Genomic DNA, 18374 nt, shown 5'->3' with positions numbered 1-18374 from the left:
GTTTCAGTGAGTCGTAGTCCAGTCGCCTTAGTGGACAGATCAGAGCCGTAGTCTCCTAGATAAGGATACGTGGTAAAACGGGAAAACAATTTCAAGTAAGTTGGACTTAATAATTGTACTTAATATTTATGTCAATTCAGTTCTTTTTTTTTGTTGATATTTTAATTATAACATGAAAAATACAATAATAATTAACGGATTTCAATAACTTTAAAATATGATAATTATATACTAAATAGGAATGCATAGGTATTGCGAGTAATATGTGTATATCATAAATATTCAACCAAAATATTATGGAAAATATAATTATATTAAATATAGTGATGTTATTGTGTACGATCGATTTGACAAACAACATTTTTATTTTACTAAATCAGTACAGTATTTTTAATTAAATCAAAATCACTAAATTAAATTCGTGTTCATTTTTTAAATTTAAGATATAATAAATGTATTTGACAAATTTTTGAATAGGTACTCGATTAACTAACTAATACCGAAATAACCAAAATATATACCTAATTATTAAACAAATATAAAAGTAATTACTTACAGAATTACAGTTGCGATTCGAAAACTTTTTATTTTTAATTTATTTATAATTATACGACTTTTAATGGTATTTTCATTTTACTATTGAAATTTTAATTAATTTATAAATTATAAGTCAACATATTGCAATGAAAAAAAAAACAATAATTTGGTTATATATTAATTCGTGCTTGTAGAATTTAAACGTTAGTGCTACACCCTAAAAATATTTAATAAGCATTTAAAAATGTGTTTCTCGACCTTGGCATTGAAATAATGTAAAATAAAAAATATACAAAAACTTAGTTAGATGATTAAATTGCCAATAAAATAATATATATTATTTATAAATTCAGATTTGTAATTATTACTTATTTTTAACCACTGTTAGATATATATATATATCATTTATATATATATATATAAGTATAGTAGATAATTAAATTAATATAGTGTACAATAATAACAAAAAACATTAACTTATGGTATGCCAATAGAATCATAATATCTTTTATTTATTTTAATCGATACAATCTTTATTAAGTCTTTAAATAAATACATAATAAATATGTCACACATTCTATGAAACAGACAATATGAAAACTATTAACAAAATTTCGATGTTTAAGTTATGAATTTGTTTGAACTTCTTAATCAATATTCGCACAACCGTTAATCACGACGTGGTATTATTAATTATTCAGTTATAAATAAATACGTATGTGTGTATTTAAGCCAAAAACAAAAACAACTTGCGGGAAAAACATAACAAATAACAATATAGGTACTAAACAATTTAAAATTTGAATTTAAATTTATTACATAGGGAAGTACATCATATTTATGGCATTTTATAATATTAGACACCTTTAATTGTGAATAATTTTCGGACTATATGTAACTGAAACCAGTGATCGGATAGATTATAACTTATATTCTAAAAAAATATTATTATAATAAATATGACTACGTAAGAAAATTATATAAATTTACAAATGTCCCAAGTCATTTAAATAATTCATATTTATATTACAATAATTTAAAATGTTTAAATTTATATTTATTCACATAATATAAAATATGAAAAAACAAAAACAAAAATAATAAATATATTATGCATAATACAGAATAATATAATATTTGTCATGATTCGTAGATTTTGCGCAGTTATTTTTTTTTTTCAAAATTCAAGTTAAATAGTTTAATTCAAGTAATATATAACAAGACTGTTGAACTGTAGAATATTGATATTTGATATTTATAAATTATAGTTTCAAGATAAAAATGTGATAGAACTGCGCAAAAGAAAACAAATAGATTTCCTACAGTAAACATTTTTTTTAAATAATAATAAACGTCGTAATATTAATATTTATAAACTATTATAAGTGTTAATTATAATAATCTATAAGTGATCAAGTTACATTGTATAATAATATGTTTGCCATTTTAGTAAACCTGAGACTTAAATATTGCATTTATTTAAGATGCTTCTTATGTATTTTAGACATTAGTTACCTATACGTATATAACGTGAATTGTAGTAGAATTTTACAAAATTATAAATGATATTTTCACGAGTATTAAAAAGTTCGTTTTTATAATTTGGTTTTGATATATTAAATATTGAGATTACTTTTTTGTTAAAGTACATACTTGTACTTATTTACTTAATATTATCTATTTCCTACTCACGTTTTCTGACTAAGTACAAAACATAATAATAATCAAGGAGAAGACATGAACTGTATAATAAAATCAGTATTAAAAATGTTGATTACCTTATAAAATAGTTATAGGTAAACGTTATCTAACCTTATAGGGTTCTATATCTATGTATTAATGTTGTTAATATTCAATAAATTGGTATTGGTTTTTATCAATTGAAAATCTGCAACAAAGTTGATTATTAGGTAACAAAAACTTTAGTTAACGAATTGAAATTAATTAACTGATATATTTAAGTTGGATAACTTTAGAGTCACTATTTTTGTGTAATATGGTACCTATTTCATAATATTTTTATAAAAATTGATAATTCTTATGACAGTAAGCACTCACCATCTCAAAATGTAATAACGTTTTAAGGAATTTTCGTTTTTACATAATTTAAAGAAATTACAAAACAACATTTTTGAAATATATTGTTTTTAATATTTTTTATCATTTTAATTTTGTAAGTTTTTTTTTATGTTCATATAAATTTTAAATTTCGTGACAGAATATTTTGTCAATATAAATAAAAATTGAATTTGGAACAAATAGCTTATTAGTTATATGTTATAACTTAAAAGTATTTAAAGTTTATATCAGTGAAATAGTAAACCAACATTCTACAGGGTACATCTGTAATCTTTAAATAAGTATAATAGTTATCATAGGTACTAAAAATAACCTATAAATATTTTGATTTAAGTTATGAAATTAATGATATATATTGTTATTTAAAATGTAAAAACTTACAAATATTGTTTTAGACTTACTTTAAGAATATAATATATATAAAAAAAACATTGTAATCGTATAATACTTTTCGATATAACAAGTTTTAAGTGTTAAAAGAGTATTACATAGTAATTTTATATATATATATAATCACCAAAAATGAATATATAATTTGTTAATTATCTATTTCTATACATTCGTGACTATTCACAGATAGACATTTTTGATTACTTTATTATATATATAATTTGCTAAATGCTATATGGTCGGGTTTTATATTATATAATAAATGATAATGTGTAGACAAAGTATGTATTACTATAGTAATAGTTGTGTTTGAGGTTATTTATTATTTCATTTAAATACTTAACGTGTGATGGCTAGATACAACAATTCATACTATACTTAAGTCCATAAACGGTTCACCTTAAAATATTATAAATATTATAAATTATAAGGAACCTATGTTTCATAGTTTATGTGGAAATCAGGAAAATTCCTTTCAGATCACTAAATTAGAAAGGTATGGATATTATAATAATATATTCCAGACAATTTTAGCAACAGTATCATCTCTCGGTTAATAACTATTTAACTATTTACGGTAGCTAACTAGTTGTATTAAACCAATATTGTATTAAAAATGTTAACAAATGTAATGTGTAACATACACACTAAAACATTTAAAAAATTGATTTTTTATTGTCTAGTTGAAATGGCAAATATTTTGTTCAAATTTTATCGAATGCCAACAAGGATTTCTAGGGTTTAAATATTATTCCTCAAAATTTAATATGGATAATAGTTCACTGATAATTTTAATAAAATGTTAAATAATACGAACTGTTTAGCTTATTATATTAAGATAACTTTATTTTTAATATGAAAAACTATAGGTTGAGGTCATTCAAATCTATTTGAAATATATTTATATTTTATTACCTAATGTATAAAATAAATCTAAATGCAAAATATATTGAATACAATTCTATGTTTTAAAGATTCTGAACAACGATCAATATAATCAATACAATTATTTAACTTAAGTTTAAAATAAAAAAAAACAAATAATATATATTATATTTATAAAAATTGTAATCATTTAATTTTTTTTATAATATAATACATTATTTATTTTTGTTTCAGAAACTTATAACATAAACCGATGAAATGGTGTCCCGTTTTGCAGTATTTTCGTTATTCCTGATGGTGATGGTCAGTGTCAACGCATCGTTGACAGGACCCACAAATATATTGCCAACTCTACCAAATGCAATTATAAAATCAGAGAATTCTCAATGCCAATATGATAGTTTAAAATTACAATCGGGCCTGAAAAATATGACTCTATGGGCTCAACAAAGTAAGTTATTCATAATTAATGTAATATGATATACATATTTTTTTCAATTATTTTATTATTATTTATTAGATTTAATAATAATACAACACTACGTATGTTAGACGTTGGTGATACATAGGTATTTTGTTGTACCTATACAATTAATAATAATATAATATAATAAAATAATATAGGAAACTTACAATATTTCGATTTGTTATTAATTATAAAAATAAAACGACAAGCAAATCATTTTACCGTATTGTAATATTTTTTATTTATGAGATACCATTTATTTTAATTTAAAATTATTTATTTATTAAATTTATTATAACCATATTTATTTTTGTTTGTTATACTTACTATTTAATACAATTATTGGCACTGAAATGGCTCTGCCACGGTACCAGTGGTCAGCTTCAACGACTTGCGTCAATAAAAGAAAATAGATAACTAAATAATATAGATAATTAAAAAGCGTCAGCACATTAACTATATAGGTATATTATAATATAATTATATTATATCCGTCACAATTTTTGTTGACTTGTGGCCACGGTTATTAACATCATTGTTAGTTTTGTATAATACCTATTAAATATATATAAACGTATCGAGTTTATTATATTATCTCGGAAGAATACGTACTGTATAGTTATTATTAAAAAAAAAATTAATTATAGTAATTATTATTAAGTATTTTTTTACACGTGTTTAATGTGTACCATTATAACTTAATCGGGTGTATTTTCAAATTTTTAACTACTTGTCAGTTGAGTATATTTTATATTTGAATCATAATAATTATTATGCATAGAAACCTCTTTGTTCAAGACGTTTAAGTAATCGCGAATTTTAGATTTTTTTTTTCTATAAGAATTTTTATTGTTTTGCTTGACTATTACTTGTGTATATCTAGTAGAATTTCATTAATTTCTGTATATTAAGTGTTCGTAGGTTATGGAGTAGTCGGGTTTGGCCGTGCAGGTGTATTCAATGTAAAACGATAAAACTATAGTATTATGCACAGTGATTATTTTCTCACGAAATAATCGTATTAGGTAGTTTTTGCTCAGGTTTTAAATTATTTAATTCGGAATAATTAAATTATAAGGCAAACGATAAGCTGGATGGAATTAATTTTGTTTGAAACGTACGTTGTGTTGCTTAAAATGTTTATAAATATTATAACAATTATGATGAATGAAAACGATGAACGCTATTTAATTTTTTATTTGATCGACGATTAGCACGAAATAACGACACGGTTAGACCATCCGACCGAACGGCAAGGCGAAAAAATGTATAATTTTGCGAAAAAAAACCTATTTGTACACGTGTACCTACACATTATGCAGACATGTGGTTTTCCCCGGTGCGTGTGGTAGGTTATGTTGGACTGGGTTAGGCGGCGCTCCGGTGACTCGCCGTTAAATTACATTATTATACAGTGACTTCTATACTAGTCAGACATCTATATTATAGGTTTGGTAATGGTCGTCCACTCGTGAAATATTCGAACACTGCGAGTGCCTATTTGAATAGTTCTGAAGTATTTTGAACTCTAGTGTAAAATACGTTTTGTAGTAATTTCCAGAAGATTTAAATAGTGAATTTTAATTCCAAATTCTGTACTCGTGTGTTTGATATGCTATAATATTATAGGTACCTACCAAAAACTGCATGTCACCCATATTTTGCGTACGCTACCTCCTAATTAATTCAATTTTATTAAATTAAAACTCACTTATGTGTAATTGCTACATACGGTTATAATCGTCAAGTATTTTTGTTGCTCTTTAAAGATTATAAGTGGTTTTCACGTCATTCTAGAAAACTTCGAATAAATTGGAACGCATCACTACCATTCATCTTGTAGTTAATGATTTGAGAAATTTATATTGCTTTTCAATTTTATATTCCATACTTAGATTTAATATTTGTATTCAAATGCCGTTTATATAGATTTATTTGTTGAACTTAAGTCTTAAGAAGTGTTTTGATTATATTTTGAATATTTATTCCATAGGTTTAATGTATGTATAATACTTGTATATTTTGAACATTCTTGGCGAAAACCCGAACAAACGTAATTTATTCCAAAAAGTTTCGATCTATTTTGACTTTTTATCAGACCAATTTTCTCAGACAACTGATGTGTATTTTGTATATGTAAAATGAATAGCAGGTACCGACCGGAAAATTCTATATTTGTAAAAATAACTATAATTATCTACATAGTTACTACCTATGTTTTTTTTTTGTGTTATATGGTTTTTGCGTTTTATTAAACGTCAACCGATATTATATTATTGGTAGGCATAAATTTTACAAGAACACAAAGATGAAAGAATTACATTAAAAATCACGAATAGCATCTGTCCAAACTTTTTTTAATCGAAATTTCAATACTGCCAATTGACAATTATTATTGTATTATAGTAACGATTTAAATCAGTTTGTACACACTACATATACCATAGAAATTCATTTGTATCGTAATAATATCTACAAAATGATTATCTGAAACGCGGAAAAAGTAAATGAAAATAAGTGGCTTACAATAATTATGATATTGACATTTAAATAATTATTCAAAAGGTAAAAAAAAATACTGCTCATATATATAATTTGATAGCTGCGATACAACTATTATAGACACCTGCTTACTTATAACAATAAATTGTGTAGCACAAAAATTTACAGTAACAGGCGCCACAGGTTTCGTCGAGGACGCCCAAATTTAAATATTCTATGTGTACTGACAAAGTATATAATTAATCATGAAATAATGCAAAACGCCAATATGTTGTGTAACTAATGTACATGCATATAATGTATAATTTTATGTTATTGATTATTCGATTTTCTTAGGATCTCACAATGACTTTTTAATAATTTTTAAATTTCAGTTTAAGATTGTGTGACCATCATTTGCAGATAAAATTATTATCACCTTGATATTTTATAGTTGTTACATATCAATGCTATCAATTTTGGTTTAAGCATTTCGTTTTTATAGATATAGTATATTCGATACTACGGTAGTCTAAATAAAATAATGCACAAATTAACTCCATTTAATACCACTGTAATAATAATAGTAGTATAATCCCAATAAGCTGCTGGTTAGATTAACAGGTGATATATTAATCCAGGGTTTTCGTTCTAATTTTAAAGAGTCGTTTCTGCACAGTAAATCTTTCCAGAATAAAATATTATTCTACAGGGACTTCTACTAGTTTTCAATTTTAAAATGCGATTTTTAATTGTATACGTAGAACAACCCTGAAAGTTGAAATCAATGTAATACTATTTAATGTCAATGACATTCGTGTAATTTAAACATTACTATAATAATATTAATATACATACTATGACCAAGATATCTATAATAGTATTTTAAATACGTTTGAATAGGTTGGAAACAAACATTTTAAACATTGATCGCTAATTGTAATTATTATTAAAATCGAAAATATTTTATTACGTATAATGTAAGTATATTATATTCGACTTAGTGTATATATATATATGGATATTAACATTCTTAAAGTAGTGTTAAGATGAACTAATTTTTTTTAATTGTTCATCCAGAAAGTCTTGAATTCTACAAAATTATTTAATTCAATATCTTTAAGGGTTTTATTTACATATGTATGTTATATGTATAAATGATTATTATAATTATACGATCACAAAAAGGTAGGTAATAATAAATAAATAATTGATTTTATACGTTTGAAATTTGGAAATAGTTTTGAATACTTAAATGTGCACTATATTTAAATGTTTATGATTAATTATTAGCGAAAGTATAGTTGTATAATAAACTTATATTATAAACGATAGTAATTTTATAATATCGATGAAATTTTTTATTTTGCTCGTTTTGCATTCAATTTGCATAGTTTAGTGTTATGGATTGCATTATTATATTCCCAAAGAGAGACATAGAAAGAGACAGAGAGAGAGTGAGGAAAAAGAGAGCTAAACTTCCACAAGGATACAGAAATACGAAAGGTGTAGTCGGTAGTCAAGCAGTTGCCCCGTTATTATTGAGTATTGACAGGCGACAGCTGAAAGGAGTACCGACTACCGAAGTGCCGACCATGTTTCAATAATATCATGTACACAATAAACTATTTATAAGTAAATTAAAATGCTGTGAATTTGCATATAAATATAAGTGCATTCAAATTTGAAAGTTGGTTGGAGTATTGTTCGCGAGGGTGATAATATATTATTTATTTGAAGAGTTAATTTATGCTATGGCCCATTATTCATATTCAAATTATTGTATTACAATTAGTAGGTGTATATCTATTTTTATCGACCATACAGCGTTACATTTATCTTCGCACAATCTCTGTAATAATAATAACATATTCGTAATCCGTATAATTTATCATTATTATATCATAACGATTTTAATAGTATAATTATGGTCGATGATTCACTTGTCCCGTGAACTTCTCTAAAAAACGGCCAAGATGAAGATCCGGTCCAAACCAGTAGTCACTTGAACATCTCCGCGGTTAAAACCGCTGTGAATAAAAACCGTCCTACTAATTATTGTATTAGATGTATACCTACGTATACGGTTACCGATTTAAAAGCGAACGTAAAATTTATGTACATAATAATATGTATTTAACGAAATTAACAGTTATTAAACTACTAGATATTTGCGTTGGCCAAACGGGTCGAAATACCACTCGTTTCAATCTCGCAAACTTTCTGTTTTCACGCCAACGGCATAATCTGGTTAAATACGTGTACGTAGCTGTACAAGGTGTCTATAACATATTATTTTCGTACAATTTTCTCGGCGGATTTGGCAAGTAAAATATATCGGTTTAGCGATGCCTTAAAGTCGTTTAGTCAATGCGTATATGGGTGTGTTCTAACTTCTATTTTCGTTAAGAGTTTATATTCGTAGATGATGTATATTAATGAAATGTTACAGGTAAAAATAGCGCAAGTGTAGTGTAGGTTATCGTGTTATTAGTATACATTATTGTTCTGCAGCGTTCTTTGAACAGATATAATTATCGTTTAAAATAAAATTAGCAGACATAATATTATTATTATTATCATTTTTTCCCCTTATCGTTACAGTTTCCATAGTAACAATCAAACAATAAAAACGACGATTAATCAATTTAATAATTTTTCGATTTCGCGTTATAGTACGTAAAAGTTGCTCATCCTAGAAGCTGATGAATAATATAATAATTACGTTACCATAGCGACATCGTTTTTACATTTTTTTTTTTTTTTAACACATACAACACGAATACGACATTTTGTTTTCTACCGTTATAGTGCTTATATGGCAATCAAATAATAACAAGTTATGTTAGGTTAGGTTGTAGGTTGTAGCGTCATAGTACCTAGGTTGTCTATTCAAAATTGCATTACCATAGCAACCACCCTTCCCTTACTAAATATGATTACAATTTGTTTTATTCATAATCGGGTTTTTTATAAAGTTGGCTCTTGTAATCGATAATCATTATAATTGATACAATTTTAATCATAGTTTTAAAAACGTGTCGGATACGATTTGATGTTTTTCCGTGCAACGAAAAAATATCGAATAGCACGGTACGTCTATCATCTATATGTACATCTCAAGTCAGATGTTGGGTCCTGTTCTCGGAAATGTGAAAAGCCTTGCACCTATAATTCTGAAAACGGGATGGGCAATTACTGATGAAGGTCAGTGAGTCTAAGAGTTAGTTTCCGCGACGTCTATATATTACCGATCTTGATCCTCAAATGAATTTTAATAATATTATTATCAATGTTATATATTATAATATGAATATCTGGTTAATCTATGAATACTGAAATTAAATACATTTTACGTTTGTCTAATGAATTTATTATAAATGGGTATTTTTTTTACAAAATATTAATATGATTTTTGTTGCCAAAAATTTAAATTTAAAATTGCTTCTGTGATAAAATATCCAATCTATACGTCGTCGTGTATATGTTAATAAAATAACAAAATTATTTCATAGTTTTAAATGTTTTAATAATTATTTTACGACAGAAATAATCTAATTATATTTGCAGATACTTTAGGTTAGTTTTAATGTTCCCTAACACCTTCTAATTGAATAGTTTATTAATTGTTGGTAACAATAAATTACACTTGTGTTGTATTATTGTGCTGTTAGCGCGTTCATTTTTTTTTTTTTTTTTAATTAAACGACAACTACAAATGCTATGGATTATTATTATTATTTTATCCTAGAAAAGATCACTCTCGGAATTATGATGATTGGCCATTAGAATTTGGCGGTTATTTATTTTTGACAGGTTTATAAGAGTTAGGTTAGGTTAAATACTATTTTTACATATTTAATGAAGATAATTTTTTTTATTAAAATACAATAAAGAATACAAAATATAATTATGATAAAAATATAAATATAAATCATCATTTTATAAAGTTTCTTTAAAATATTATTTGGTTTACAAACTTGTGTGTATAAGTTTTTGTTGAAAATAGTAAATACTTTTTTCCAATCAATTCAAAATATGAAAAAGCCACTATTTTCGTATTTTGTGGTTTTTAATACAGCGCGTTCTGGTAATTTTTATTCAAATATATAAGAATAACATAATTTTGTTTAACCCAACAACATTGTATTCTTTATAATTATTATTAAAATTTTAGTTACTTCTTTTATTCAAAGCAAAGCGAGTATTGCACATAATGGTTTTTAGTTATGAATTTTTTTAAATATTTTATTTGAACATTATTTTGATCAGGCCGAATGTTTTGAAACTTTAAAATAGTTCCTTTATTTGGTAGAAAATCGAATTCATCCTACATTTTGTTTTTATATTTTCTTATTATAGTTTATTTTTAAACATAAGCAAAAACTAAAAAGGAGAGTGTGTTTTAGAAATTTAAGCAGTGGTGTTTAACCAAGCTCCGTTCAGAATCGATTTTCAAAAGTGATGATTTTTTATTATTTATACATGTATGCAATACGCTTGGGACCTACTTGGGACAGTCATCAAATGTTCGAGCGCTTTTTTTTAAATTTAATTTTAACGTTTAGCTAATCTGTTAAAGGTCTATACTATAATATTATATTGCTATAAATATGTTTAATGATACATTAATATTAAAAATATGTAAAAAAGAAAAATATAAAAATTATTTAAGTAAAAATATTTAAATTATTGTAGATATTGTTTTATTTAGACAAAATATTATATTATAGGGTTACGAAAAGTAAATGAATAATAATTTAATATTTCGATTTCACGCACGAATTGTTTTATCGAAAAAATACATCCATCTTATCTCATTTATAAATAAAACCAAGTGTAAAAATATTCATTTTACTTACTGATGTGCATTAGAAAATAGAGCTGTATTTCAATATAAAGTAACGTTATTTATACAATAATAATAAGAAGGATCAATTGTAATTTGTAAGAATTAAGAAGTTTTTTTTTTTTTATTTATAGGACGCAGTTCACGAGTGAAATAATATAGTAGTTGGTGGGAATTCGTTTATTATTTTGTGTACCTAAAATATTGTATAATATTAATATTTAATATACACACAACCACACCACACATGGTATTTACTATTTGCTATTTACACAACCTCGTTAAGTGTACATTGTACTCGTTATTGTTTCAGTGATACTTACGCATAACCGAGAAATTTCAAAATAGTATTTATTTTGTTAATTTTAAAATGATCATAACTTGCATTAAAATTGAAATATCATTAAAAGCCTTCATAAATCACTAAATAATATTTTTACCTTTAAATCATAATGTTATAATTTAATTTACTCTAATATTAAAAATAATACAGCTTATCAATCCGATAAGCTATAATACTCGTAAAATTTGCTCTGTTATATTTCAGTTAACGGAGATAATATTAAACATTTAACGACATTATACGGTAACGAAATTGTTAGTTCAATAATTACTATATAAGTTTGAATTTTTGAAGTTTTAAATATTCAAATTAAATATTTTTGTTAGACACTTTTCACATCGAATTATATTAATATAACTATTATACTTATACTCATGTAAAAAAAAGTACTTGACTTCGTTCTTTTCAAATATTAAATAAATAACATTATTCTCAGTGGTTAATAAAAATACAATTTAATTTAATTAAACTAAAATTAAGTATATACTAACATAATAAACAGAAAAATGTGTTTCAAGTTTTGATAAATCTTATTTCTGATACTTAAAATAATTCATGCAGGAAATTTGTTATATTATTATAACAACCAGAGCAAACATGTTTGTGATATTTTTAAGTATCTCAATTTTGCGGGTTTTAATAGAATTTTTAAAATATTTACTTTATTTAGGTGCCTAATTGTTTTTATAACATTACATCTTTATATTAAATTTAATAAATAAACCGAGGCATATTTATTTATATAATTTATCAAAAATAAACATTACTATTAAGTATTAATGTTGTTTTATAAAAAAAAAGCTTTTTTTTATCTTTGAAACAAATTTTTAAAAATTATGTTTTCGTTAATAATTAAATAGTACAAGCGGACAATATTGTAAAGGCTATCCACGAATTCGGGATCAAATTCAAATGTATATAAACAAACACATGTAATATTATTTCTGATTATAAATGTATAAATGTCAGACTATAAAATATTTTAAATATTTACCTTACTATATTAAATAACAAAAAAAGTCAAAATAAATATAACTCAAAACATAGTATATCATAATAATAAGTTACCATAACAACGGAATATCTGCAGGGTGGACAAATGAAAATTACAAGCGTATAAAAGGTTTCAGTTCATAATGTATAGAAACCTTAAAAAATCTAATCACACTATTATTATATTATTTTCTAGTGTGGGATGCATCAGCGAAACAAGCAGTGGGTCTGTTGTCAGGAAACAGATTCCAGTTAGGAGACTTTGACGAGTGCCTGCAGGTAGCTAAGCCAATTAAGGCCCAATACTGTCTCGTTGATGTCAAACTTGATGTGCCGCCTGAATATTCATATGCCGATCCACTTGCTAGAGAGTATGATCCGTTATTACCAGCTTGGCACAAGATTTACGTAAGACATTTTTTTCTGCCTTAATTGGTAAATTCAATCCACCTTTATTATTTGCTATTTTTTGACACATACACTTTTCAAATAAATATTCATATAAAATATAAATGAACATAAATGATGAATATCTTCGTTAATAATGTAAGAAACTTTTTATTTATTTCGTATAGACTTTATATTTTACAACAACAGCTGTTGTTATTATATCACAGTATATTCAATTTATTGCATTATTAAATTAGTAATATTTAATTTACTTATTATTATGAGGATATTGTAAACGTACTGTTTATTTTCTATCTATAACCCACGTGCAATATATTATGAAATTTTCGTTCAACGGGATAAAAATTGTGTTGATAGTTTATAATACTTTACAATCGATTGACATAATATCAATCTTAAATTTAAAATATAGTCTACGGTATTTAGTAGGCTTTTATTACAATTTTAGTTTTAAATTGAGTTATGAACATTTTAAACCGTAATATTGTTCAGCTATAATTTAGGTACTTTACAATTAAAACATAAATACCTACTATTGAGCTGTCCAAGATAATATTCTTAGTTTTAAGTTTGATGATAAGTCAATTCACTCAGATATTAATGATAACAACACACATGGTTGGTTCTATTCAATAGTTGAACGTAAAGCTTTTATGTTACACGTGGGTTAAAAAGAGAAAACGAATAGCGACTGCAGACAACCTCTACTGAAAGAAAACCAATTAGTTCCTATAATTTGTACTAAAGTAGTATTATTAATAAATTGAATAAAAATTTGGTGGTTAATTAGGTATATAACATGTTTTATATTACAAAATTATGAAGTTTATAGGAAGTCATAAAAAACCAGACTAATAATCAAGTAAAATTAATATCAGTATATCTAGTACCTCATATATTTTGTATATCAGCTGTAACTGATTTAAAAAAATATATTTTGTATTTTCATAGATAAAAAGAATAGTCGTAAAAAAAAAGTTATTGGATAAATCAAACTTATTTTAAATTAAAGTCCTTGAACACCCTTGTTCGATTTATAAAAGAAATATTGCTAATAGTTGCTCACCTCAACCTTCTGTCGTCCTCGAAAAGAAATTCCTGTTTTTATCACAAACTTTACATAAAGTGTAATCAATCTATTGAAAAACTCAACAATGAATAACAATAACAAATTTTATATGCCATATATCTTATCAAACATATCATGATATAATATCTATTTAATGTAATGGCAATCCATGAAAGATAAATAAATAAATAATTGATATTTTAATATGGTTTAAGCCGAAGTTCTTCCGCTTGAAGGTTAGGTTAGGTTAGGTTATCATATTCACTTATTTTTTTACTTATTTGAACAGTTTGTATAATAAATAATATATTTATGGCTTAATAATCAGGTAATATTGGTATTGTTATGGTACTACTATACTTTATTATTATTCAAAGTCTTAACACTCTTAACCATGGAGTCTTGAATTTTGTATTTAATGTTGTTACACGTAACATGTATTTAATTATTGATTTGATAAGACAATAGAATTAATCTTTTCATAAAAGCATACAATCATTTTAACTGAATAAGAAATTATTTTGTAACGACATTATAGGTTTTGTGCATTTTTCTAGACATAATTTGTCCAAATAAATAATAATTAGCCTAGTCGGTGCTTTATAATAATACTCTTCGTTAATTGTACCAACCTACCCTAAAATAAAATCCCAGATACGTGTCTGCATTCCTCGAATTTTTTAAACCTAAACTAAGAGCCAGTGTAATAATATTTTTTTTTTTGTGAAAAGGTCATTGACATTGACCAAAATAGAAATTATTTCTCATCCCTTCTTTATTTTTTCGCTACAATAACTAGCAGAAAACCAGTTTTTACACATTGTACACGACAGTATCATACAAAACTCTTTTAAAATAAAAGTGTAAAAATAACACAAAAGTCTGATGAAAGATTTAATTTAACTGGTTAATTTCATATTATATAATAGACAAATAAGCGAATAACTAATATCTACATAGTACATGCTATCTTTATTTGATTATCATAAATAAAGGTACCTAGTAAAGTCTGATAATAAGATAAAATATTAATATTTATTCTTTATTTTACATACATCACAGTTGAAAAACAGTAATTTTTTTTTATTTTATTTAAGTAATTTTCAATGTTTTTTTTTTTTTTAAATTGTTACGACAAAAAATATAAATATAAATAATAAAGTAATAATATTTCTTTATAATTATTGAGATTAAAGATGAAATATCAGGAGATTTAAAATGTGTACACATTGAGTAGTATTAACAATCAACAAAAATAATAAAACAATTAAATATATTGTTTTTAAAATTATGTCAGTATAGCCATTATAAAATATTTATTTACATATATTAACATATATACTATGTTGTCTTTCTTGCACTGAACAAAGTAAAAACAAGTTCATAAAGTAGATCTGTGTTAAGTTATAAATAATTAGAAAGCGATTCATAGCTAATACACTAATTTTAAAATAATTAAAACTTGATGTTTGAGTGATACTTGTTTTTTCTATAATCTTCTATAATTAAATATAATAGTTATTCATAATAGTAGATTAAAAACAATATAATTCGTTTAGTATATTTGATATATTATTTTAAAATAAAAAATATATTGTTATTGTTACAAAAAAACGTCTCATTTGCTAAAACCTGATTTTTCAGAACTTACAAAATAGTAAAAAAAAAAAAAAAATACCTATCAATAATAATCAGGAAAAATACATATTAAAACTATATCGATAATTATTATGAAAGAATTCAATATTTATTATCGATATATTGTATAAATTGTCAATTTTTCCACGTTAAAGGTAACTTATTTTTTTTTACCAAGCTTACATAGAAGGTTTTTCTGAATAATAGCTGGTCATAATTATAAATGTTTAATGACATAGAAAAAATTTCAAAAATAATTTATTGTCGGTACTATATAAGAAGTTTTATTTATTATTTTTCATTAATTACTACGGAAATATATGATAGTACAGGATAAATAACAAATTATAGCATATTTTTTTTGGTATCTAAAGACACAAAAACTACAAAATCTTAAATTTGGTACATAATAGGAGGTTTTGTCATGTCAATGACGATGTGTATTTTAAGTTTATACATATATTTTTTTTAATTCTTACTGTATTGTATAATATCTTACTACGTCACATTATGTTAATGAATGAAACATTATAAAATGTAAACATAAATTATCAATCTTGTAATAACAAAAATATGTTGATACATTTAAAAAAAAGATATTATTTTAATAATAAGACATGGATATTCCCTCGAAAGTAAAGTTTATTCCTAATTGTTATTAGTAAATCTATACAACGTTTTCTGCAGTTCTTAAATCACTTTCTAAAGATTTTTGATATAGTCTTTCAATAACTTGTTTTTGTTGTATTTTACCTGATATGTTAATATATTAATCAAATAATATGCAATGTGTTTTTTATACACATTTCAAAATTAATTTTTTTGTTTTTTTACTGTTACTTATTTTAAAAGTATTTTTACAATATATATGTATAATTTCTACAGAAAAAAAATATGTTGACATTATTAGAGTTACGTGATATGATTAGAAAAATATTCTTTACATAAAAATTGTGTTATCGAAAACAAAGTAATTTTCTATTATTGTGGTTCCTTTGATTTTTTGGTATACGCAATTTCTGTTTTAATTTAAATTTTCTATTTAAGAAAGATTTACTCAATTGTATTGTCATGATAAACGATTTAATCGTAAAAATGTATGTTTATTAAAAATATGGAATAGATATTCGGTATACCCACGCACTATTTATAAATTTCGAATTAATACTTTATTTTATAGTATGGCGGGGCAAGATTCAAGCAGCGTCTGGATATGATAAAATGGGCTTTGTGTGTGCCTGCTTCATGTTCAGCAATGGATGTTCAGACGTATCTCAGATCGTATATCAAAGAAAACAAACTAGACGTGATTGAAAACGTGTCGGTTGCTGACAATATGTGTACTCAAGCGCAACGTCCAGGCGATGAATATACTGCTTATGACATAGCATTTGTGTAAGTTCTTGAACGATTCAATTTAAATAAGCTTTAGGGATTTTAATCATTGAGATAATATACGGGAGACCTATAAAAAAACAAACGCAAACCAAACGTTTTTCAACATGATTTTCGGTAATATGTATTTTCTAAAGATCCTGTACCTACTAAATGCAAGATAAAAACAAATGTAGTCGTTATTAAAAAAAAAAGCCCTATAAAGCAAGCGTTGTGTATTATTGTACTCAACAATCTCTCTGGTAAACTAGTTTATATTTTGCATGCATAATGAGATTTAATGCGAAATTTGCAAACCTATAGAAATATAATGTCACCCTCTGGAAAGTTATACAGTGAATTTGTCTCAGCAAGACCTATTGCACTGCGAGGGGTCCCATTTCTTGATTGCCGTTCTAAAGTAGTGTTTTGTCGGTTCGTAGTTTTTCGTGTGAAATAATGGGTGATGAGGGTTACCTGCAGTGTTACGGAGAAAGACCAGGCCACGTGGCGATATACGAAAAAAATCATCAAAAACTTTTTAAGATTTTTTTTGAATATGTTTATACAAATATACCGAAATTCAAAAGACTAGTTCTAAATTATTAAACCTTATTATTTACTAACTAAAATAATCCTTTATAATGGTTTTACATAGAATTTATAAATTACATAATATGGTATGTAGTTTTTTTGTCTTTTGTCTATACTTATTAATGAATATAAATATTCAAACAATATTTAAAAATTGTAAAATGTTAATATATTAATTATTACTATAATTTTAAGACCATCATAGCATCCGTATATTTCAAACCAATAAATTATCTAGTTATGAACTATATAATATTACCCATAA

General features: G+C 24.6%; 1 protein-coding gene across 2 annotated transcripts in view; it reads left to right on the top strand.

The window, feature by feature from the left end:
* The window catches only part of LOC113560430 (nose resistant to fluoxetine protein 6-like), a 32853-nt gene continuing 14479 nt past the window's right edge, over positions 1-18374 (top strand). The window contains exons 1-4 of one of the 2 annotated variants that reach the window (XM_026966296.1): positions 1-95; positions 4126-4342; positions 13220-13431; positions 17322-17536. In XM_026966296.1, the coding sequence (XP_026822097.1) occupies positions 4150-4342; positions 13220-13431; positions 17322-17536 (620 nt within the window). In that variant the 5' untranslated portion in view covers positions 1-95; positions 4126-4149. Of the gene's footprint in view, positions 96-4125; positions 4343-13219; positions 13432-17321; positions 17537-18374 lie in introns of those variants that run through there. The other variant, XM_026966295.1, reaches the window with a different exon arrangement.

The sequence above is a fragment of the Rhopalosiphum maidis genome, chromosome 4 (genome assembly GCF_003676215.2).
Source record: "Rhopalosiphum maidis isolate BTI-1 chromosome 4, ASM367621v3, whole genome shotgun sequence".
Taxonomy (NCBI): domain Eukaryota; kingdom Metazoa; phylum Arthropoda; class Insecta; order Hemiptera; family Aphididae; genus Rhopalosiphum; species Rhopalosiphum maidis.
The sequence above is the reverse complement of the archived record's forward strand: the minus strand, read 5'-3'. Positions and strand labels throughout refer to the sequence as shown.